Here is a 26,045-nt window from a genome sequence, read left to right as displayed (position 1 = left end):
GTTAGCCATAGGAAAATATTATTTGCACAGCGTGTTCCTTGGATGATACTGATCGTTTGCCGTGCTGTAACCTATGGTTCATTCAGAAGTTGATCCCTCTATATTTTTCAAAATATGCATAATCAATTAACTATTGTAACTCATCAAGCCTTTACAAAAATCACACAAAAATGGTACAGACATTGGTTAGATACTCCACATCCTACATGTCCAATTTTGTTAAGATCCGTTAAACGGTGTGCCTGTAAAGAGAGTAAACGTTTTACTGTAATCAGTAGGCTACTATTTTTTATTTTGCTAAATATTTGATCAAACTTCACCAAATTTGTCAGCAGTCTTCATGAGACTATCAGAATATTGTTTGACCTTTTCAGAATTTTATGATCAATATTTTAAAAGTTTGAAGCCTTTAAAGTGCAAAAACAAGAGTTTTCCCAATGTGATGTCATTGCCTCATAGTGAAAGTGCACGCTACATCCCCATTTTCACTGTAGCACGGTTGCTAAAGTTCGATACAGGGTTCAATTCTCGAGAAAACAGTTCACAAAAGAAGTTCACTACTCTATATTTCGTATATACTTCAACATTTTGAAATCTTTAGTTAGTTCCCTAAGTGATGGCATTGCCTCATATTGTGGCATTGGTTGAAGTTACATTGCCTTCTATTGCTCAGTGGGTAAAATTGCTACTCATGTAATCCGATGGTTATGGGAGTCATGAGACCAGCTGGATTTTTCATTTATGGAAATGTGTTCCTGTGGTGGCTGGAGTATGTAATCAGTTGTTTTGAGATTTCACCCAAAGGTGGTAACAATAATACAAGTGTAATTCAAATTTCTGATGTCTTTTTAAACTTGGTAAGGAACTTCCCCCACACAATTTGCCTGAAAACTTGCATTTGGTTCTTCTTGCTCCACCCCTTGGCTGTTTGTAACACACTTCTGCTTTTTTTTTTAGAGAACTTACACTGCCTGTCCAAAAAAAAAGTTGCCACCTGGATTTAAGTAAGCAAATAGGTAAGAGCCTCCCATTGGATAATAACTGCATGGGCGATTATCTTTCAGCTGGCAACAAGTTATTTAACCCCAACTGATGCAATGAGTAGCTTCTCATTTCTTAAACTACTATGTTGAAAGACCCATCCTGTAGTCTTGGAAAAGATGTTAGTCTGTTTGAGAAGGGTCAAATCATTGGCATGAGAATTGGATGACACAGAGCAAGCTGTTCACCCAGCACACACAGGTTTTAGTTCTTTGGGTGATCTTGGCTGATTCATATGCACAACAGTTTAAATTATTCTCCAGTGTACATTGTACCAGTGTATTCCAGCAGATGTCAGTATTTCATATAAAGATGGTTCTTTCAAAAAACTACATCCAACCATCCAACCAGTCATCCATAATGTGATCCTGGATCACAATATGGATGACCATAGACAGCATCAATATCAAGACCAAAACTTGATACATAAATAGTCAGCTGCCTATTGGTAATGATTAAACTGGCAGTTTTTCCAGTAGTAACAGTCGTATATCACTAGACATAATAAAATGAATTTAGGACTCATCTTATAGGAATATAAAACAAAAACAAAACAATTAACTAGGCTATACAAAGGTATTTGAAAACAAGACAAGTAAGCAAGGCAATGTCTACACAGTTCATACGTGTCAGGATAATAGAGGGTGCAGGAAAGTAATGACACAACAAGTTTCCAAAACAGAAACCATCTTGCACATAGGCCTGCCTATCTCAGAGAAACTCATGAATTTGATTCAACAGAGACCCACATCAGCCCAGGGTTACTCCTTTGCACACACTGTTTTGTAGTAAAATATTCCAAAGAGAAAACCAATCGCACTCAAAGCTGTGTTTTATCCAGCACTGATTGGTCCACCCCTCAAATGTCCCGCCTTCGTGTTGCTAGAAGCAGCATCTCCTCTCTCTCCTGTCTCTGCGGCGCTTACTATCAACTCATCCGTTAACTTCACCTTGACTCTGTTCCTACAGTGTGAGTGAAGCCAGACACAACCACGGGATGGATGAACCAGTCAGTTGATAAAAAAAAAAAAAAAAAAAGTAAATAGGTGTTAGCCAGGGCACAGTCACCTTTCGTCCTGCTCTGCTGTATGCGGCTCGCTCGTGCGCTTCCCGTGACATGAAAACACTCTGCACGCGCCTGATTCCGTCGCATTCACTTGTTGTCCACGAGCGGCCACGATGGTTAAATGTCCCGTTTAATGGTCGAGGTATGTAGCATGTTACACTCCACTCTACACAGACACACAGGATGTAAACACAGAGTTGTTTTGGAACAGGCCTGGTTAAAGCTAACAAAATCAACGTTACTTCCATATAGTTTTCCATTAAGGACCTTTAAAGTGTCTTCGGTGCTCAATGAGTTTTAAATGACCTCATGTCAGTGTTATGTGCTCTTTTCTATTGTGTTATTATACCTGCTATGTTCGAATGTGGTGGTAATGTTTTCATCCTAGAAAGTAAGTGTCTAGTGACCTTGCTTTGTTTGTGGGAATAGTAGTTTTTGGTGCAGACTTCTTCATATAGAGCCTCACTATAAGCTGCAGTAATGAATACAGAAGGCGTCCTGTTTTATTGCCGTGTGTCACGTCAGTGTATTGACAGATTTATAGCATCCAGCCTGCAGGATACTGCAGACCACATGTAGACCAGGGGCAGGGGTGCAATGGAGTAAGTCATTATAGTGGGCTACATTATAATCTAGGTAAGGGCTTTTAGTGTGGTGATATGCTCAGTGTGAGGGTAAAAAATGTTGTCATCACATTAACCTCTAACTGTCTTACTAGAATTCATTCTGGATTATGTGCATATGCAGGGTACTCTCTTAGATTTCAGAAAAGCACTTTTTTTTTATACTGTTTGCTGTTCCAAAAGCTTGTTCTCCTTTTCCTTTGTTGTTTTGTTCCCTTAAATCTACTCAGTCCCGTATTATTAGACGTTTGTATGATGTGTTACAACTTATTTTCAGAACAAATAAATAAAACATGTTCTAGTTATAATATAGCCTGATAAAGAGAATATAAACGGCTGTAAATATCAAATCCTTTATTGACATTTCGTGTAGGATATCTAAGCTCAACGGGCATATTTCAGGTGATGTCAAGAAATGAAGACATGAAGAAACAGTCCCTTAATGTAGTCAGACTAAGAACACAAACAACTAACTACATACAAATTACACCCAATACTCAAATTAAAAACACAATGAGTGAATTGTGCATGTTTGAAACATAAACAACAAACTTTGCAGGCAGTCCAGCACAGGGCATGATGGGAGACGAAGCATGATGGGACATCTCTAAAACATTTACCGGTACATATGAAGACCACAATTTGCTGTAGCAGTGTGCACAATAATCAGCAGAAAATGTTACTGAGGTGTTTTACTACACACAGAAACATTTTATTTAGGTTTCCATCCATTATACACACACACACACTGACTGCACTGCCTTGCACGGCAGCGTTTCATACACAACAAATAAAGTTTTTAAAGAAAGAATTCTAATCAAAATTTGTTTTTGCCAGATCTTGGGAACATGCAGGAGTAAGTCGACAGACCCGCTTAATGTAATCAGTTTGACAGAAGCTAGCCATAAGCAAAGAGAGAAGTTTATACACTTGAATAGAGAGCTGTCCATTTAAGGTGAATATAGAGGCAAGCACAGAGCTGAGAGTTCATGGAAAAACATTAGACAGACGGCATCCTGTAAACATGATATAACCATGTGGGTCGAGTGAATCGTCTTTACCTCTGGTTTGTCTCCAACCACCCGCTTCCTGCCCGCTGGTAAACAAGAGCGTGATCATTTTGATGTAAATCCTCCCACTCAAAGGTTCTGTTCTATGACTGTCTCCCTATAGAGGGCGGGGTTGGGGGGCACTGAACATTGTGTTATATGAGGTGGAGTGCCTGGTTTCTGTTCCATGTCTACACGTCTTTTGTCTGAACTCAGTCACCTCTCACTCTTGTCCACTACACTAACACAACAATCAAGAACCATTATAGGCATTAGTGGCATTACTAGCTATTATGAATAAAAGCCCTCAGTAGGATTTGTCTAGAGCTGAATCTACCTGAACTGTAGGCCCTGGAGTTTTAGTTAGGCCTTGTAACTGAATTCAGGCCATTAAATAATTGCAGATTGCCACCCTGCTGAAGAAGTACACTAAGTTTGAGGCATTGGAAAGAGATAGGCGAGATGCTGACGTGTTAAGCTTGATGGAAAATATTTGTGTCATGCTCAGATTACTCCTCCAATGACTGTGGTAAAAAGACACTAGTCTTGTTCAGTCAGAACTCTCAAGGTCGATAGGAATCTGGTGAAACAATCGGTGGATAAATTGATTTGTAAATAAGAAAATTTGTGTAGAAAATAAAATGCACTAAACTGATAATTAGTTGATGGTTTTGATTCATTTGTGGGGCTCTAATTCCTTGGCGTGGTTTGATGAGAATATCTTGATTGACATTAAATCCTTGTGTCCTGATATGTATTGAATTGCCAATTCCTTGTTAATATACAGTCCTAAAGATGACAAACATTGTCATTTCCATCTGCCCAAAAAAGGATTTGCTGAAGTCTTTAGTCATAAGACAGTTTGCTCAATATTATGGTGTTATGAACAGGGAAAAGATGCATCATGGGTCTTGCTATGAGCACATTTTTTTTTTAAATAATTTATTATATTCATTAATTAATTCAATAAATGATTACAAACTGTGGTCGGTTGTCACCCTGTTTTAAAGTCATGGTTATTGGGGTCTTGTTTCCCTTTTCACCACCTTCAAAGTAATGATACAAAATGTTGTTTTGATAATATTGACTCAATTTGACCTACTGCCCTGTTTTTCTTTTGTTTAATCATATTGTTATATGTCCGTTACCAGTTCTTTTGAAATAAACTTTTTTTTAGTTTGAACTTGAAACAATCCCGTCTTCCAAATGATGACTTCAGGCCCCTTGACCATGAGGACCAACCATGTGCAGGCATGTGATTAATGTGCAAATCAATGCCAGTTTATGGCAGTATGCTGTCTGACCCACTTAATCAGAATGCTTGGCAAACACAGACGTGTCGCTTCTGGAACGGCAGATGCCACTGTCGCTAAAATTCACATAACCCTTTTCTTAGTCACCAACATGACAACAATTTATCGGAAATAGTGTCCTACATTTCTAATTGAGTGCATTTCATTGTAAAGAAAAAAAAGAGACCTATGCATGTATAAGTGATGATTCTTTAAAAAAGAATAGATCTATTTTGGAAACGGCTGTAGATTTTGAAGGTTTTGAGTGTAGGTTGGCAAAATGACACATCAGTGTGATAGAGGTCTGTTTGTGTGCGTGTCACGCCTCAGAAAGAGGGCCAGCATGACTTTTCACACCTGTTTCTATTTATTATAGAGGTTCATTGATGCTCTTTTGATAGCAGAGTGTATTTTGGGGTGTTGTAATATTAATCTCAGCCTCTCTCTCTATGTCTCTCTCTCTCTCTCGCTTTCTTTCTCTCTGTCACAGAGGTGTGGAGCAGTCGCATTTCAAAGGTCGGAGCAGAATGCCGTACAAGTTCGCATGCTGGGTAAGAAAAGCTAACTGACCTGAATACCTTGGTGCAAAAGGTTGTTAATATATGTAGTCAGCTGAAAAACTGATGGTGCAAAAGATGTCCAAATATTTGGAAACCAGGCATAATGCTTTGAGTAACCTTTGGCACAGTGTAATCTCTGTTAAACACTGAAGCGCTACACTTTACAGTTACGGCTCAATACAGTAGGTTTCATAACACTAAAGAAGTCCATCTTGTACAAAAGCTTTTACGCAAGTGACCTCTTAACATTGTTTGATCATTTTTTAGTGGTGTCAGGGCCAGAGACATAAAAATAAAGCTGTTTATCTAACTGTGTTTTACCTCAGCAATTCAGACTTTTAAATGTAGGCAAAGTTCCATATTCATTTACAAGTTGTTTAAAGTTTCCTGCAGTATTGTTGCTTAGTCGTTTTCAAGTTTCAACCGCAAGCAAAACATAAAAAAGGTACACTGCTAGGGGGTTAAAATTCAAGTTCAGAAAATGTCATGCACCCTTTCCCATGCTTTCACAAACACAAACACAAACAGACAGAGATGCAGATACAAACACTTGGCAATGCTTCTTTTTTTAGCAGGCCACTTCAGTCAAAGGCTGACCCACTTCTCTATAGTAACCCGCCAGAAAACGTGACCAGGGGCATCATTAGAGAGAATCCAAAATAAGAGTCTGCACGCAGACATCACTCGAGTGCAGAGGATGAGTTGAATCTCAGTTGTTCTGTAACTCTTCGTGTGTGTGTGTGTGTGTGTGTGTGTGTGTGTGTGTGTGTGTGTGTGTGTGTGTGTGTGTGTGTGTGTGTGTGTGTGTGTGTGTGTGTGTGTGTGTGTGTGTGTGTGTGTGTGTGTGTGTGTGTGGTGGGGTGTTTGTGTCCACAGGCTGACTCCCAAATGTACTCAGCTTCCCACCGACCTCATTAACTCTCAGTTATCTTTCTCTTTTTAACTATTTGACCCAATCACCAATCTCTATATTTTTATTATCTCTGTCACATCTTCTTTTCACACATTCTCTTAATAAGCAATTCTAGCAATGTTTTTTTTGCCCCTAATATTCCCACACAGTTTTTATTTGCATGTTTTGTAAGATAGTAAGTCCTATGTGTGATTTTGATTGCAACACTCGATTTTGATTTCAATAACAACAGATCATAATACACCAAAATTCCTATACACATCCAAATTCCATGGCACCAAAAATGCTTCCAGCCAAACAGTTCAACATAACCAAATCTAACACTCTACAACTCAACCAACATGCTTATTAACCTAACATCACCAAATACTTCAACGACAGCACTGACTACCACATCACAAAGAAATCCAAAACACAACCAAACTCCACTACACCATATAATCCAACAGCATTAAAATACCGCAACCCAGCCAAATACCACAACATAGCTAAATTCTTCAACACTGCCAAACCCACCAATTCCAGTACCAAAACACCACCAAATACCTATATGGTACAAAACACCACTACAAAATCCAAAACACAACTTTCTTGATCCAGCAATACAGTCAATGCAGCATCTCAACTTAGTATCACAACACAACTTATTATGACTGCACAACCAACCCGATCCTTCCTTTAACAAAACAACATTGCATTGAATACAAAGCCATTGTGCATTAGCCTGAAACACCCTTCTGTACATTTTGTCTCATGGCTAGATTTTCACTTTTTCTCACAGTGTGTATCTTTTATCTTACGTTATAGGTCTAATATTCTTCTTGTGTCTTATATGTGACGTTCAAGGCTTGTGTGCCTGTCTCTGCCTCTATGTGTGTGTGTGTGTGTGTGTGTGTGTGTGTGTGTGTGTGTGTGTGTGTGTGTGTGTGTGTGTGTCAGGAACATGTGACTGTAACTCAAGGGAGCGTTTGCCTGGGAAAAAAATGTCATGGTTATACTTACAGTCCTTAATGATGACATTCATGTAAAGATAAACACACGGGTCTGATCCACTTACACTCACTTAATTGTATTACTGTTAATTAATTTCTGGTTTTCAGTAGTCACAGAAAAGCCTTTGGGGATGTGTGTGACTTTTAAGGACAACATAAGGGAGTGTTTCATTCGAAGTTTAGTTCATCTAAGTTAAAACTGATTCACTTGAGTCCATTCTTCTTTATTGGACTCTGCAGAGCACAAATAGAGAAAGAACAGACAAGTGTTCTTTTTAGTTTTCATTAGTCTTGGATCAACTTGTTTTCATGCAGTGGTCATCATAGTTCTTACATTTATTATTTTGTCCTTTGGCATTTCTTTAAAAATCATCCATGAATGTAACTCTTTCAGTCATATCCTGTCATTCTGCTTCTGTTAGTTGACTGCACAGGAGGATTCAGAACAAATGAATACATACAACTGGGCTGAAGTGTGTTAATGCCTGTGAGGTGTCACTGAAGGCTGACTCTCAGCATTTTCCTTGCTTTACCTGTGAGCAGAACGAGTTCTGTTGGAAACTGCTCCCGTGACATAGTGTTATTTATCAGTGTACTTGAAAACACGAGTGTTTGTGAGTCACCCTTAATGAAAATACTTCTGCACAAGCCAGGACATGTTTGATCAAGCTTCAATGAAACAATGCACAAAATTAGTACCGGAATAATTAGACAATTATTGGATTGGTTTTGCTTTTTCCATTTTGTTTAACTGAGAATGAAACCGTGAGGATTTGAATTTTTGGTTGAGCAAAGCATGTATTATGAAGCTGTTATTTTGTCGATCAAACAAGTGAAATAACTAAAATACTTTTTGAAGCACTGCACACAGTTATTGTATTCTTACCAGCTTTTTGCATGTCGTCTAAGGCCAACTTCCAGGTATACAGTATTGTTTGTTAAGAAATTGTCTTATATTTTAACACCAATGCGGTTTTGATTTGCTTGCAAGCACTCAAAACAGGTAGCAAATGATCTTGCATCCATCCATGTGCTCATGGACATACAGTATTGGTGTTACAGTGAAATTGGGTCAGGAATATAGTTTTCAAGTGTTTTCAGGGAGCAGAAATTGATTGCATTATGAACTACTAAAACATGGTTTAAAGTCAACGACAAAATATGCCATTGACGTTAACATTTTCAGAAGGACTTAGGCAGGTCAAAAGGCTGCTGTGATTTTGCTTGACGCAAGCACAGGGTGGCACCGCAGCACTCCTACTCCTCAATTGAATAACACTACAATTGTCCTTACAGTTACACTGTCAAGTGAAGGTGTTGATGGGGCAGTGAACTGGAAGAGGGCACCCTTTTATTTACACCTCTCTTGACGTAGACCACCTGCAGCATTATGGTGGTGTGAAAAGAGAAGGACTCTCTTCACATTGAACCCTCGCCTACTTTACTTCATGTGTGTTTGCTTCCTGTAAGAGACCTGAAAGTCAAAAAAAAAAAAAAAAAAACTTTAACCAAAGACAGCCCAAGATCAAATCAAGCTCTGAAGTGGGCCCTCTCTAATTTGCATGCAACAACAAATAGGCCAATAGGAAATACTTTTGTTTAAGAGCAAAGCACTACTACTGACAATGACATCCAAATACACAAACAGTTAATGACCCTGAGTTCAACCCCATCCAGTCATTGTTTTCAAAGAATAACTCAAATCTGCTATTGTAATGGCATTCTAAAATACACCTGTGATTAATTAAGATACCAGATACAATCCCTTTGCCACCTCTTACTTTGTTCCCTGTTTATGTGCTGTTTAAAGATTATATGATGTTTAAAGTTACTGTGAGGAACTTCAATTCTGTCCTTAAAGTGGTATCCCTTATCTATTTGCTGATCCTATCAAAACAACCAAATTTCCCCCTGGGATTTCTTATTCAGGAGTTTACACTCTATCTAGAAGTTAAAGGGATAGACACTAACAGCTCACTGATATGATGTGCTTTTTCTATAGACAGGTCCTGCATTCAGTAATTATACGATGGCATTCATGTGCAAGAAGTGGACATTGTAAATGAAAGCACTTAACGTCTGCACGCCATGACAGCAACAGTGACATGCATTAATAATATCTGTGTAGAAGTCGTATTTGCAGTGGTCTCGTTTTGCTTTTGTGGGTCATATAGAGCGTCAGTCTGTTTTGTAACCAGATAAAGAACCCTCAGAGCATGTTTAACTAAAAGTGGGGATGGTACACACCTAAAACACACCTGCGCCATGCCCACAAAATGTGTGTGTGCTATAGGTCATTTGAATAAGGTATTAATGTTGCAGTAGTTTTGTATACAGTTCTAACTCATCTTGGGAAGGTGTGAGTCTGTGTTCCTAACCTGACCGTGAGACACAGCCTGGTGTCTGAAGCCCCATAGTTCTTCACCTAAGTCCTATTGTGTGTGCATGCGGTGCACTGGCATAAAGGCAGTGAGTGAGAGAGTGTGTAAGCGAGCAGAGAGGGGAGGGGCTTTCAGACTCCAAAACAACACTGGCGCGAGTGAGACCGTAGCAGGGAGAGAGAATGCGGCAGAAGGAGGGAGCAGACCGTCACTGGCCACCGGCTGTGAGAGAAAGGAAAAGAGACCGATTCTCACCTCTTTCTATTTCTCTGCATCTATTTTATTGCTCTGCGCCATGTCAGTCCCTCTGTTCTGCTCTCCTCGCTGCTCCTGATTCACTCTCTACCGACAGTCTTCTTTCTCTGTCCTACATCCGACTTGCGACTATCTCTGACTCTCCTCCAAACGCTCACCTACCTGACAGTGAGCGTTTTCCACTCCGCCGTCTCTCCTCCTCACTCGCTGTCTACTTTCTCTCTCTTTACTGTCATCTGTCCGCTTTCTCTTGGTGAGAGGATGCCAGTGCTGGAGGGGCTTTGGGGCCCAGATTTGAGGATGCGGGACTCTGGTCTTGGGGTCGGGGTTGAAGTCAGGGTATGTCCTGAAGAGACTCCCCGCTCACCAGTTTGGGGTCCTCTCAGGATGCCTCCAGTTACCTGTGGGGGTTTGTCTCTGGCCCTGGAGCTTCCTGCTCTCATACGGCAGCTAAGAGCAGCCTGGCGGGCTCGCAGGGGGGGCCCGCTGGATCCTGAGAGGAGTCCGACAAGCACTTGGGTGGCAGAAGAAGAAGAAGTAGAGGAGATGAAAAATGACTTGGAGGAAAAGAGTCCTCATCTGGAAGGTAACTCAACTATAAAACAGGCTACAAGTACAGTAAAGCTTATGGGAGTCTGGTTCTGATAAATGGTTAATGTCAAGTGTATGTTTTCTTTGTGTGACCCAGCAATGGTGTATGCTACATGGCAACACATTCATGGATGGAAACAGACAGCATATGAATTTAAAAAAAAAATCACAATCAGCTATAATGTGTATGATTTTAAGTTGATTTATCTCTTTTTAATTGTAGTCATTTTTATTGATTTTTATAAGAGTTACAGGGCTTTTTTTAAAATTGTGTTTTTCTTTCCGTTTGAAAGTTATACTCCATGCCTGTGTGCATGTGACGGATTATCCCTAAAAAAAAAAACACGCCTGTCGTCGTTGTTTACAAGCATGCGTGTTTCCGTAAATTATGTGAAGCGGGGACAAGGGTCAGAGCAGTTCAGACACCCAGCTGGGTGGACATTTAAGCGAAATGAGGGATTTTGGCTTTAACGTGGGAGGGTCTATTTAAAAAAAAAAAAAAAAAAAAAAAAACTGTGCTACCATCTGCTGTGCTGCAGCTGCACTGATGACACTGACATGACGTCCAGTCTTTGTCCGTCCGTCTGGAGTGTACCGCAGGTGGACACAATCTCTGATGACGTTCAATGTGAATTTAATAGAGAGAGGATGATTTGACATTAAAACACTAATACGAGCTGATGATCTGATTTTAGACTTGTTGCCTTGTGCATGAATCTCATCTCAGATGTGTCAGATAGCTGTCACACTTTCTGGGATTATGGTGATCTCATGGCTACTTAGCTATGTGTGATGCAGAGATGACTTGTCTGTGATATCAGCACACAAACAGGAGTAATGTATGCTAACATTGACATTTGATACAGAAAAAGTCTGTAATGTGTTTTGAAGCATTCTGATGAAGTGATGATTCACACTGAGGGGAATTACCTGAGCGCAAAGACTGACTCACAAGGTGGAGAATGTTCTCTGTTCACTCACTTTTTGACTTTCCATTGGTGTCGTGATGACCTCAATCATTTGAGTATTCTGACCAAGTTCGAAAGACTGCCTCTGCAGTATTTGTTGCCGCAGAACATGTGTGGAGACACAAAGATAACTTGTTATTGGCAATAGTGAGTCATTCTGACATTTATCTCAGCAAAGGACTGAAAAGTGATGAAAATGTTGGTAGAAAAAGTACAACGGGTTGTTTTGAGTTTTATACCAAGCCTTCTGGCCAGGCCCGGTTCTAAGAGGCAAAAGCATTGCACAGTCATTTTAAATCCCCCTCAATGGAATGGAAGCAAAATAATAACAATCGTCTTTTTTGAATAGTAATCAAGGCTTTCAAATGACTTCAGTGTCATGACAGGTTCCTATGACCTTTCTGTTCTACGGGGACAGCATGTGGGACCCATAACACCTACGCTGTTTTTCATTGCTGTCGCCAGTGACTGTAGCTGCTGCACCCTCTTTAATCTCAGATGCAACCTTAGCCATTTTGTTCGAGAACTGGGCAGAAAAAATAGCAAAATCTTTTTCAACAATTTTAACAGCTCAACATAAAGTGAAGATTTCTGGAGTGTAAAGCATGTTTAAATTTTGCCTTGCCATGGATAAAGACAAACCGCTAAAGATCATTTAGAATATTAAAATAAAATAAAAAAATAATTACTTGGCAAATGTTTTGCTAATCTTCTTTTTATTTTTTTATTTTTTTATTTAAACATCTGTATGCAAACAAATCTGCTTTTCCAGCACTCAAATGTGACGCTCTGCTGTTTGTTTTAAAGTCCTACGATTGGTCTGTGTTTTAGACAGAAAGGTGACGAAAATAGGTAAAATGCATCGTCCTAGTAAACCTTCACACATCCAAAACCTGGATTTTAAGAAAGCCTTTGGGGCAAAGCATTGAGCAAATATATATGTTGGCTTGTTCTGATGTCACCTACATAGAAAAATGAATGTGTAAAACGCTGCCAGCTATGTCGGAGCGCGTTGCCAGCTGTACATCTTTACTGTATGTATGGATGCTTCCAGATAAGAAGCAGCAGCTGGTAGCAGGAAACCTTATCTGCCACTGTGTGTGTTTAAAACAGTTTGTGTTTGAGTGTCAGCGCTGCATATGGCAGTGAGGTGTCTGACTGTTTCTTTCTGAGAAGGCAAACAGCCCCAGAGCACAGTTTGTGCTGTAAACACCCACAGATACAAGGGAAGCCAAGTGAACATATTCCTATCAGTGCCCTGTGTGTGAGCGTGGGTGATGAGCGCCAAGTGCGTGATCTTGTTTTCGCATTTGGAATCAGGGATTTAACCTCATTTGCAAGTGTGTGTGTGTGTGCAGGGAGCGTTCACGCACAGGCCCATGATGAGGTGCGTGTGCATCGCTGCATCTTTAAACACCCTTTCTAACTGATTCACGTTTTCATCCTAAATGACCCAGTTCTGCGCTGCGCAGACAATGACCTATTTACCGCAGAGAGAGTTAAAAGAAGAGAAAAAGGATAAGAGGAGAGGGGTGAAACGAAACGCTGGATCGGATAGGGAGAAGGGATGTTGTTGTCGAACAGGAAGGGAGAGGAAGATGTTTGAGACAGGAGCCAGGAGAAGGGGAGGAATGGAGGATGGAGTGACACATAAAATAGAAGTACGGAGAGATGGCTCGAACAGAGACAGCCAGAGGGTGGTGTGTGTGTGTGTGTGTGTGTGTGTGTGTGTGTGTGTGTGTGTGTGTGTGTGTGTGTGTGTGTGTGTGTGTGTGTGTGTGTGTGTGTGTGTGTGTGTGTGTCTGTGTTGATCTGTGGTAGTTTTCTTCAGATGATGAATTTCCTCCCCTCTCTGCCCATCAGCACACAGGATAAAAAAAGCAAAGAGGCTTTCCCCCTTTTCTCCTTTTCTTGCTCAAAGTAGGCCAGCAGGACTACTCAGCCTCACGTGAACAAGCTGATTCACTCCTCCAGAGCCCGTTATATTTGTACGCTGGACTCTTAACGTACATAAAAAAAAGGAAAGATGCCACTTTTTGTACCGTGTATTTTATGTAAAGCTGCCTAGCCAAGACAGAATACAACTATAAACAACAACCTGGCTGCAAACTCTGTCTGCAACTTCAGCACCTCGCACTTAAAAGGCTACATTTGGCCACCCGAGGGAGTTACCACGGTGACTCCAACCCCATTAGCAGGTAGTTTAGCTGCCCCTGTAAGCAGGAGTTTCAAAGGTGATGTGAAGTTGCAACCTCAGGGACATAATACGCTCCAGTTCCTCACATCTTGTGTGTAAATTATTCAGTGTTGCCATAGTTTTTAGTTTATTCAGATGTGGATTTATTCATGTGTGCACATGTGCTGAGACCCAGTTCAGTTTTCTTGTTGTCTCTGCCCGGAGGTTGTGTGAATTAAGCATTTTTAACAGAGGTAGGATTCTTTTTTGAAGCATCAGATTTGTCTCTGCGTTCCCTTGCTGTCTGACAGATTGGCAATTTACATTCATATTTACATTTTACCATCAACATAAAGGATTGTTGTCAATAGAACATTCTTTGCTTCCAAATCATTTCTCTGTTATTTGAATTATGAATATCATTTTTGTGAGTCAGAGCTTTTAAAAAAGAAATCCCTTAGTTTGTCTTCTTCTTCTGTCTTCTTCTTGTTTACACTGCACGCCTCATATCTTTGCTTCAAAATATCCCCTCCCCCCCGATCAACATAAGTATAAAAGAAGAGTGAAAACAAGAAAAATGGTTGTAAGAACAGAGTGTGCACAGTGAACTAAGCACCACTTTGATCAATAATAAATAGTGTTCAGATTCAGACATGCACCCCAACAGCTGCACAGTAGCATGAAATCTGTCCTCCTTGCATGATTTGCTGGTGATTCAGCCATTTCAAAGACCCTCTTGTTTTACAGTGACCGATTTCAGAACGAGTCTTAATGGGCTTTTATGTTGAACATCTATGTACAGCACTGGAGGAACACTTTTCTGTGTTGTCCTCTCATCACCCCGCTGCCTGCTTCCTTTGTTTCCTCTGCTCTAGTCTAAACACTCCGATCCTCTCTGCTCTTCATCCGGGAAAATTGGATTCACGGATTATGTGTGCTGGTCGGCCAAAAATGTCCACAACAGAACATCAGTAATAACACCAAATGTTTTTATTTCTAAAACTGTCTTCCTCTTATTTCCATCTCTTCCTTCTTTCTCCTATTTATGGCTGTGTGTGTGTGTGTGTGTGTGTGTGTGTGTGTGTGTGTGTGTGCGCGTAGCTGATGGCACACTGAACACTGGTCATGCTGGTGTGTTGCTGGTTGAGAGAAGAGGCTCCTACCCTCTGATCGACCTGCGAATTCTCAGAAGTGAGTCTGAAATTTTATTGAAATACAAAATAAACATAATCCAATCACTCCATGACTACATGTTGTTCTGAAGAGTTATCTAAGAAGGAAGATGACATGGGTAATTGTGCTTTAAATGTAGGTTAATGCTACTCTTTGTCTTCCAAAAGTGTTACTGCTGCTCTACTTTGTCACGTGCACAGAAGTACAAATTTGTGCATTAGGTTCCCTGCTCCGTCTACTAAACTCACTGGTTTTTGTTTTTTGTAATTTAAGCCAGTGCCCAGCAGGGGGAGGTAGAGTCCGGCACCAGGAGAAAAGTGAAACGTCTGCTGAGCTTTCAGAGATACTGCCACGCCTCCAGGCTGCTGAGGGGGTTGGTGCCCCACACCCCTGGGTCACTGCACCTACTGGACGACGACTACCTGGGACAAGCTGCGGTGAGAACATACACATACAAATCACAATAATACTGCAGACTTTTCTTCAGTTTTTGCGTCTATATCATTGTACTGTATGTCAAGTTATTGTAAACACATCCTTTATGCATGAATGACAGACCTTTTTCAAATTGTAGCACTTTGACATTTGCTTCAGATGTAAGTGGTGTTATAAATACAATGTATTATTATTATTACTAGTTCAGCACTTTTAACAGTTTGTCTTTCCTTACAGCACATGCTATCAAAAGTAGGAACATGGAACTTTGACATTTTCCTCTTTGACCGTCTTACAAATGGTAAGCTGTTTTTTTTTTATTGCTTAATTACCAGATGTTCAAATTTAAGGTTAAACATTTTTCTCTCTATTGTAACAAAATCCGTTTTAATGAGGTCCACAGAACTTTTTCTTTCTGTCATGTGTAATATGAACCATTATTTTTGAGATAGTTGACTAACTGAACTGAACATTTTTTCTTTTTTTGTCTGGATTGTTGTGCTTTAGGTAACAGCCTGGTGACTCTGATGTGTCATCTCTTCAATGTCTATGGTCTCATTCACCATTTTGAGCTGGACATGGTCAAATTACACAGGTTTCTTGGTAAGCTGCCACACAATTGTCCACAATTATACAGCAGTAAAGAAAAGAGAACAATAAGATTAAAGCTCTGTTACTAGCAGAATCAAATGTTATCGACTTTATTGATGGTGACCGGCTTGAAACAACAGCATAAAACATGTTTAAAAAAAAAATCTTCGGTGACATGTGTTTAACTCAACCCCTTTTTACCAAGTTGACACTACTATTTATAAAGCATTCGCTGTGTATATGAGAATAATCCTCCTTACATTTCAAAAGTATTTATATCTACAGGAAAGTCAGAACTTTCATCAGCTGGTTCTTTGTCTACCAATCAGTCATCACAATAAGAAACATTGGTTATTTGTTCCCCAAAATGTAAAAAAAATGCTGCCAAAATGACTTTATGACTTTAAGATCCTAATAAACTTATTGATGTTCAATGTTTGATCTGGTTTTTCTAGGCATGGTACAAGAGGACTACCACTCCCAGAACCCCTATCACAATGCTGTCCATGCCGCTGATGTCACTCAAGCCATGTACTGCTACCTGAAGGAGCCTAAGGTACAATAATGTATTCACACACACAACCTCCGTCTCTAGCTCTGACACGTCATATTACATTATAAGGCTTCACAAGACTCCCTCTTTCTCCTTGACATATTCTATCAGCTTTTCCTCCCTGAGCGATAATTCCCACCCCTCTAAGACTGACAACACATCCATCCACAGCTCAGCGAAATCCCTGAAGCCCTCTGACCAGATTAAGTGTCTGTGCATCTTCTACCTCCATATAGTAATTGCTTTTGTGTCCTTTGAGATTCACCCATTTTGTTAAAAGCTCTCACATAAATAGAATTAATTCAACACAGCACGCATGCTGCGGTGTTCTGTATAACAGGCGAACACTCACAGTATAAGATGTTGGATCAATATTATGCTATTTTGCCCTTTACGTGCCAATTTGCATTTTTTCTAATCTGACACACCTGTGTCTGTGATGATTTCAGTTAACTGTGATGAGTTTAACTGTGTGTGAAATCAATCCTGATGCTTTCATTCTAATGCTACACCTAAAATAAAACAGCAAGCGAGATAATTGGTAAAAAATACTTTATTTTTAAATAAAGTTACTTATAATTCTCCTCTCTGCTGCCTCTGGTGACTTGTCAAACAAAGACAATACAAACTGCTGGAAGAGCATTTGTTCCGCACAAACGTTACATGAGTGGAAAGTGAGGTCGTCAAAAGGCAGTAGGATGAGCTTTTTCTGCAGTTAATACACAAACATTTACCGGACAGGAACAGAAAAGCGATAAGACGAAAAGCTTCACTCCCTCTAAAGAAAGAATTAGAGTGAATCACAGTATAATATCCACAATTCTTTTTTTTAATCATTTTTACCTGCTTCTTTTAGACTTGGGATCTATGAAATTACCCAGAATGTTGTATCTACTTCTTTGAAATTACTTAAGGAAGTGTTTCTACTCAAAAAGGACGGGTAAGCCAGAAGTCAAAGAACCTAAAATGTTCTGTTTTTTTTTCAGCTCAGCACACAAACTCATTCATTTTGAAGATGTTTGAGTCTCATCTTTTCATATATTTAGAAAGCATTGTCTAATTTATCTATTATGTCCCACAAAAACATTTGATGAACACAGTGTGTTAGAGCCACAGCCATAAAAACAATCCTTAATCATTTCTCATTAAGGACTTTGACTTCTTTGTGTCAATCATCTTAAAACTGACACAAGTCAGTGAAAGTTGGTAGAAGTTAACACGGTGAAATCAGCTCCTCATGGTCTCTCCTGACTTTTTGCAATCAAGTGTCATTAGAAATAAGTGCAACAGTCCCTCCCAAGTATTAAACATACATTCCCTTGTGTCGTGTTGCAGCTTGCAGAGCAGCTGAGTCCTCTGGATGTGTTTCTGGGTCTGATGGCAGCAGCCGCCCATGATGTGGACCATCCTGGAGTCAACCAGCCCTTCCTCATTAAGACCAGACACCACCTCGCGTCCCTCTACCAGGTACACTCAGGCCTGCTGATGGCATGTGTCAGTATGTGCACTAACATGTTAAACATGTTTAATGTCCAACTGTAAGTGAATCTGTTTGACATGTTCGTGATTCTCGCCTGACAGAACACGTCTGTGCTGGAGAGTCACCACTGGAGGTCCACAGTGGGCATGCTGCGAGAGTCAGGACTGCTGTCCCACCTGCCTGCAGACATGTCGTAAGGACACACACTCATTAACACACAAACACCTGTTGGTTATTGAAGAACTTTTACTACAATACCTTTAGGGTGGGACATTTTGACCTCTTCTCTCTTATAGATATGTGTTCTGTTATGTGACAGATTTCTATCTTTAGTATTCATGTTCTACAATTTCTTGTCCACTGGCTGCACACATATGGTAGATGGTAAATTTCTGACCACTATCAGTGTTTTTAAAGTACAAGTCCCATTAACCCATTCACACTCTGATGGCAGAGACTGGTACATAAGACGCCTAACCGCCCATCAGTTCTGCTAACTCATTCACATACCGCTGGCTATTCAGAGCGAGCAATTTGGGGTACAGTGTCTTGCCAAGGAAGCATTTATAGCTGTGACTGCAGGAGCTGGGGATCGAACCCTTCCTGTTGAGAGACATCAACTCTACTGCTGAGCCACTGACATATGCATGCAGACATATGCATGCAGAAAATCAAAACCCTGCAATGCATTTTATATTAAAATACAAAAAAAAAAACTGAATGTTTTACCAATTTTGGTTACCAAATAATGACTTTTTAATTTATATTACATCTTTTCATCAATCAGCCCAAATACAAAGGTCAAAAAGTCAAAGATAAAGCTCTCTGTTGTATCCATCAGGATACAGAGGCATAATAAGCATTCTGAATAAGTGCAACTTCTGATATATTACCATGGATATATACTAACCACTAATGCTAGACCACTTGCTAGAATCAACAAATATCTTTCACATTATAGTGTCGTTTTCTGCTCAATGCTGCCCCCCTTTGGTCCTCAGGCAGGACATGGAACAGCAGCTGGGCTCTCTCATTCTGGCCACAGACATCAGCAGGCAGAACGAGTTCCTGTCGACCTTCAGAGAACATCTGGACAACCAGGACCTGGACCTCCAACTGACCTCACACAGGCACTTTATACTGCAGGTAAACTACACACACAGCTGACAGCACTCTACATGTATATCTAATCCATGCATGCTGAATTTTATGATATACTCATGAAATGACTTCTCTCCTTTTGCCATCAGATTGCTCTAAAGTGTGCTGACGTGTGTAATCCATGTCGGGTTTGGGAGCTGAGCAAACAGTGGAGTGAGAGGGTCTGTGAGGAGTTCTACCGGCAGGGTGAGTAACACTTCCTCTCTGTCGGAAGAAAATACAAGAAAGATACTGCATGCAGTACCTTCTTTTAAAGGTACTGCATGTACTACTTTAAGGTATATTGGCTTTAAAGTTAAACCAACAAAGCAAGCCATAAACACAATCTAAGTTACTAAAGCTAAAATAATGTCTTATCTCTAATTTGTAGTCTGAAGTATATTTATTGCATTGCTCTATTATAAAAAGTAAATGTGGTTAAAAGCGAGATTAAGTGACAATGCAGCATTTCTGTCATATGGAAATAGGACAGATTCACATGGAACAAGATCATACAGCTTAAGACATTTGTAAAGTTGTATAGTTTGCAGTGTGAGTGTTTTCGAGACGTTTAATAGACACATTCTTGTATGTCTACCTAATGTGTGGTCAATTTCCATGACAAAGCAGATGTCAGGCATCTTAAGTAATCATGGGATTCAGACGCCTGATTTCACTCAACTCGGGTACAGCAGAAGAAATCCTTGTCATAATTATTTATGAATACGTTTTGTGTTTACCTGACAGGGGATCTGGAAAGGAAGTTTGAGTTGGAGATAAGTCCTCTGTGTGACCAGCAGGCTGACTCTGTTCCAGCCATTCAGATCGGTGAGAACTAGTGATTAACCACAGACATAAAACATCAACTATAAAAACTGTATCCTCATGTATCCCTCACCAAAGTTGGTCCGGAGGTGAGCCACCATTGTTTTGTTCTTCTCAGGGTTCATCTCCTACATTGTGGAGCCTCTGTTCGAGGAGTGGCACCGCTTCACTGAGTCCAGCCTGCTCAGCCAGACCATGATGGGTCACCTGCACAGGAACAAGGCCCGCTGGAGCCGCCTAAGATATGCACGCACACATTCAGACTCACACTCCCATGCTGAGGATCCGGAGCCTGAAGAAGCAGAAGGAGAAGGAGGTGGACGAGAGGAGGGAGAAGACATCCCTTAATCTTTTTCCCAATCTCCTAAGGTGTTATCCTTTGTGAATGGAGGAGAGGAGTGTTTATCCACCTCCTTGTTTGTCCTCCAGAATATTTTCTCCCACTGCCAGTTGTTCAAAGGCTCTTAAAGTGGGAGCACTGGATGGGAGTGGAGGAGTAATGGCTCCCTCTGCTGGGCCGGAGGACTTTAGCCATGCAGGAGGGGGGGAAAAAAAGAAGCCGGAGAGAGATTCATGGTTTGGCGGGTGATCTTAGTAAATATATGCCTCACTCTATTGCTCAGTCATATCTGCTTCAAAGTGTCAGAGAAAAGCAGGAAAAGTATTTAAAAGTTATAGAAGAAGAGGGATCAATGAAGACATGCTGCTGGGACAATAAAGAAATGTAACACAGATTAGCGGGATGTCGCTGGAAAGAAAACATAGAATATATGAAACTTTACTCTATTTGACACTTTTTTAAAGCTTTAACAAGAATAAAAAAAACATACTCTATAAGAAGCTTTTAAATTTAAATCTTTTGTACAGTTTGCACTTCTATTGGACGCTCTTTCTTACAAGAGTGTCACTTGTCTGTGCTTCTCTGAAGTGTGTTTTTAACTCCAGCACTAAGTTGGCCTGTCAAGGTTAAAGATGTCTTCTGCTCTAACTGGCTGAACTGAACTCGTGACAAAAAGACTTCAGCTGGACGTTTGTTTTTCGAACTCAGAAACACGAACGAAAGCCATTTTTCTTTACGTTTTTTCATGTTGTAAACGGTATAATCTGTAAATATTGTGTCACACAACCTCAGCACTTCAGACAGAAAAATCTCTGCAATGTAATAACCTTTCTACTGGGTAAGGATCTAGGGGAACTTAGGTCTAACACTGGTTTTTAGCATATTAATGGGTGCATTTATTTGTTTGATATAGCCTCAATTTACAACAAACACACATACACAACAAAGCCTTAACAGTTAATTAGTCCTCCTGTCTGTGAAACACTTTTTCTGAGGGTGTTGATGCCATTTCCTGGATAAGATTTCTTTCACTGTCAAACTGTTCACTTACAGATTCTACCTATATTCCTTCAGCTGCACCAGCATACTGACACACACACACACACACACACACACACAGGACTGTAGCAGCTTATTTGATTTTTCACCCAGTATAGTCAGATTGGGTCTTACACCCATTCAGGGCTGCCAAGGTGCCAACGAATGTCTCTGACGCATGGACTCACTGCTCGGTTACCTCTCGAAAGCGTTTCTACGACTTCCTTTTTCACACTTGTTGCAGGTACTGTGTGCACTGTGTCTCATGTCATGAACCGTCTTGGACCTATTAGTAATTGCAGACACCTCTAAATCTTACATCTGCTGTTTAATATCCAGCAGTGAGTACCAAGATATTTCAAATGTCTGTTTCACAAGACTTAATGACATCATTCATGTTTTCAAATATGTACATTTCATTGCCAAAAATGGTACTTTGATAAGCGTTTATATTTATAATCACAATATGAAACGGATCCATATGTAGCTGTTCCTGTATAATGTAAAAACAAAGCATATTAAGCAATTCTAAATACTAGTTGGTCCAAGTGTAAGATCAATTCAATTCAAAAGACTTTATCTGTCCCCGGGGGGCAATTTGTGTATTTACTTCAAGCTTATTTTATTAAGATTCTTCTGTAAATATGTATAGATACAGTTGTTGACGGTGTAGAGAGAGGCCCAATTCCCATATCTTCCGTTGAGTTATAGAAGCAGAATAACCTGAGCTTTATAATTGGCAAACAATGAGATTGATTCTGTCACAGAACAGTTTATGTTCATAAAAACTACTCAAAGAAAATATGGAAACCCAATTTATTTGATAGGTTTGAAAAGAAAAAATGCAGCTGTGATATTAACCTTTTCTATGACACGCAGGGCAATAAAGTCACTGTCCAAGTTGTAACAGAGACGACTTATTCCTGACTATAGCGCTTGTAATATATTAGCAAGTGACTCACATGTTTTCACTATAGCACTTTTGGCTTCGTTGTAACTCTCACTTTATGTAAGCAGCACTATGATCTGGACATGTGTTCTCTTGAAGTCACACATTACTGCCGTAGTGTATACAGGAGGCCTCAGGCTGCCGTGTTTCTCTATACCTCCTCAAATCCGCGCCAAACAGGGTCACTGAGCCATACTGATCTCACCTTGAAATGCAAACATGTGCCCTATGCATTTAATGTTTCTATGCCAGGTATTATTACAGGAGTTGTTATATGTCGACGATCTTATATAACAAGAAGTTGGTTTCAAAAACACATGTATTCATACTGTACACATGCATTGATGTTGGGGTACAGTGTCCTCAAAAGATCCACCTTTGTTTCTAAAGTAACCACCTTGTTCAATCAACTAATGCTTTACTGCAGATTTAATAATGTTGAACAATAACTTCAGTTTGAAGTCACAGAGTGTGTTACTATACGTGTGTGAGGGTTTGAGAGATTGTTTCAATAGTAGCAGCAAGTCAATTCTTTGATTACACAGTATGGCCTAAGTTTGGGTGGGGGGGAAACAGACTTTTCATCAACAGATGGACACAGTTTTTGAACTATTGGAGCTCCATTCAACAACTTCTGGCACTAGATCGCTGAATGATAGCTATGTGAAAGACTAAGGACTCTGGAGAACAAGTCATCATCTGCTCTTCAGTTGAAGCTTGAATAAATTCTTCTGCTGGTATTTGTAACCCACCCAATAGTGCACCTGGGTCAAGAGTGATCGCGTGATCAGAACAAAACTGGTCTAATCTGAATCTGTGTTTTGATGTTTGGACTTTATCTAACTTCTGGACTATACACTTATGTTCTGACAAACCAACCTCTGAGCACTGTGAACAATAAAATACATGTTTTTTTAATGAACATATAATGCATTTAATATTCAATGTGTATCTATAATTGTGTTGCAAATAACTCCATTTAGTAAAAGGAAAATGTAATTTCAGAATTTAACCACTAGAGGGCAATTGAAGCCTTTGAATGGCTCAGTCGTGTATGAAAGAACCAACGCTCCTCTCCATGCTTAAGGGGCACATTATTGTTGCTTCTTCCTTTTGCTGTGGTTACAGAATAAATCCAACATTCAACTTGATGATATATTTATTGTAAGCATAGCTGGAGGGGTCTGAGCTCATATGTTAACCAAAATCTTGGTTAAAAAACAGACAGGTGGAAATTCAGCAGCTTAAAGTTTCGCACAGTTGCAGTTTGCAGGATAAACAGCAGAGAACATGAAAGTGAATGAGTCACACTGTTGAATCATAAAACTTTGCACTGAAGTTGGAAGCACATTTTTACAAAAAAAAAAAAAAAAACTAAGACAAACACATACAGCAGAAGTTATCAGAGATTAAAACAAGTTTGACATCCTGAATGTCACACAAAGGGAAAATAAATGGATTAATGGGGATTAGGTATTCAAAAGAGACAAACTTGTGCAAATACAGCGTTGAAAAAGAGAGAAAGCTCACACAGGATAAGATATAGAATGGAGTGAGAGGAGAGGTACTACAGATGGCCTGTGTTTCCCTCATTTGCATATCTTTAATTTGCATTGCAAAAGAGGGTTCGTAGATTGTGACAGATGCAGAGTCAACTTGTGTTTGGTCACCCATTAAATCCCATTACACTGGACTGGTCGACTTTCTAAACTTTATCTTGTTGAGAGTTTAAAACAGAACTGCCCATGGCTTTTTTTTTATTGCTACTACTTTTTTTTTTATTTCTTTGGAACTTTCTGGGTTCTTGCTTTGGGTAGCTGAAAGTCACACACACACACACACACACACACACACACACACACACACACACACACACACACACACACACACACACACACACACACACACACACACACACACACACACACACACACACATGCACACTGAGTGAGACAGAAGTTATGTTTTTAAAGTGTTAAATCTGTTCATCTGAGCTTGACATCTGCAATCCATTCAGGCTGATAATTCTGTTTTACCGTCTTTCTGTCTCCCACTCAAAACACACACACACACACACACACACACACACACACACACACACACACACTATTCCCCTCAGTCACTCAATACTCATCCAGCAGCATGTGTCACTGTAAATATTGACACTGCAAACAAAGCCCCCTCTTTCTCCCCCCCTAAATGTCATCCTGACACTCCCTCTGTAAAGACATGCACCCCATCATCAGCCAGTCCTCGTGATAAGCATCTCCCTCCACTTTGCAGACTGGGGAAATCCTTTTTGCCACTGCTCAAAATGGTTACACAGAATCCACCTGTACTTGCTTAATCAATGACTAAGATCAAATAAATCACATTTGAGTTCACAATTATCTCTGAACCTGCTGTAAGCTAATTTTTTCAGCTGTGTGTGTAGAAAGTGAAAAATGAAACTTGTGGTGTTCTGCTGCGTCTGTCTCCCTCTGTCTGTCTGGATACTTTGCTCTGCACTGAAAGAGTTAATCTCTTGTTGTTAGTCACTGTTCTATCCACATGCACTGTACACACTCCTTTTCTTAGTATCATCTTTCTTTCTTTGAATAATGATCACTTATGTGCTGTACTTAAACAGAAAGACATATTGAACGTGGGCAAATATTAAGTGAAAAATGTGTCACTCTCTCTCTCCCGCTTTCTCCTACTTTCACTTAAATTGAGTGAATACTGTAAACTGTGTGTCACCATTCAAACCAGCTCAGCATTTCATTTAAGATACAAGAAACTAGAGCAGCCCTACGTTTGGACACCAAAAGATATAACTATATATATATATATATATATATATATATATAGTTATATATATATACAGTATATTTTTTGCCAGGATGTGGTCGTGCACCATGGGACACTTTCATGTGTATTATTAGTTTTTAAACTCACCCAAGAGTGTCTCTCAAGACCCCAAAGTCCCCCTTTGATATCCTCTCTTGTTAAAAAAAAAAACAGAAAAGTATTTGTTTTAAAGCAGGGTCACTTTACATTACTGAATGTAAAAATAAAAATAGGTTGGTATCAAGGACAATGCAAGTGGTTAGTTTAATTCTTACCTTATAGAACAAACCTTTGTGGTCACCATTAATTACTACTCCTCTACCACTAACATTACATGTTGTGTACTGAAAGTTCAGTTTTCACTCTAATTTTAATCTCTACTGACATGCTGCCACACGGCCAAATAATCCAGCCCCAGAATGTCTCCTTTCATTGATATGCAGATGACACATAGATATTACTTCCTCTGAGACTTGTGGACCCTCAATGCCTAACTGCTTCCAGAGACTGCCTCAGTGATGTCAACTGTCTGACGGCTGAAAACTTTCTTTAACTATATATAACTCAAAGTCAGACATAAAACTGTTCAATCCAAATCACTCCATCCATTTTATTGAGAATGGCCTTGGTGCCTTTTCAGTCAAGGTAAAGCCGACTGGAGTCTAGTCACTGTACCTTTGTGAAATAAATAAAGAAAGTTGTGAACATCTTGTGTCGTGTTTCTACTAATAGGTAAATCATCTTCAGAACTAAACCAACACTTACTCAGTTGGACATTAGATAAG

The 26,045-nt window shown here is 39.8% G+C and overlaps 2 protein-coding genes across 5 annotated transcripts in view; one reads left to right on the top strand and one right to left on the bottom strand.

The window, feature by feature from the left end:
- LOC132985078 (alpha-N-acetylgalactosaminidase-like) overlaps positions 1 to 26,045 on the bottom strand; it is a 423,896-nt gene that overhangs the window by 137,475 nt on the left and 260,376 nt on the right. The window lies entirely within an intron of this gene.
- On the top strand, positions 1,944 to 25,100 carry LOC132985068 (cAMP-specific 3',5'-cyclic phosphodiesterase 7B-like). 2 transcript variants are annotated; one of them, XM_061052208.1, is made up of 13 exons: positions 1,944 to 2,249; positions 5,562 to 5,622; positions 15,009 to 15,098; positions 15,354 to 15,517; positions 15,753 to 15,816; positions 16,023 to 16,118; positions 16,562 to 16,662; positions 17,995 to 18,126; positions 18,241 to 18,332; positions 19,141 to 19,285; positions 19,390 to 19,486; positions 20,027 to 20,107; positions 20,223 to 25,100. In XM_061052208.1, exons 1-13 carry the CDS (start codon positions 2,229 to 2,231, stop codon positions 20,450 to 20,452), a joined length of 1,374 nt encoding a protein of 457 aa, XP_060908191.1. In that variant the 5' UTR covers positions 1,944 to 2,228; the 3' UTR covers positions 20,453 to 25,100. The 2 variants fall into 2 exon arrangements, with proteins under 2 accessions (XP_060908191.1, XP_060908189.1); XM_061052206.1 differs by lacking the exons at positions 1,944 to 2,249; positions 5,562 to 5,622 and adding an exon at positions 9,961 to 10,758.

This window comes from Labrus mixtus, chromosome 12 (assembly GCF_963584025.1).
Source record: "Labrus mixtus chromosome 12, fLabMix1.1, whole genome shotgun sequence".
Lineage (NCBI taxonomy): Eukaryota > Metazoa > Chordata > Actinopteri > Labriformes > Labridae > Labrus > Labrus mixtus.
Note: the sequence above shows the minus strand (reverse complement) of the source record. Positions and strands in the feature narration are given on the sequence as shown.

Bases quoted from the DNA above. Each gene is read 5' to 3' on its own strand.
- LOC132985068 (XM_061052206.1), top strand. From the start codon at position 10,434: ATGCCAGTGCTGGAGGGGCTTTGGGGCCCAGATTTGAGGATGCGGGAC. The intron at 15,518-15,752 runs GTGAGAACATAC...CTTTCCTTACAG, and splicing joins ACTACCTGGGACAAGCTGCG to CACATGCTATCAAAAGTAGG. The intron at 18,127-18,240 runs GTACACTCAGGC...CTCGCCTGACAG, and splicing joins ACCTCGCGTCCCTCTACCAG to AACACGTCTGTGCTGGAGAG.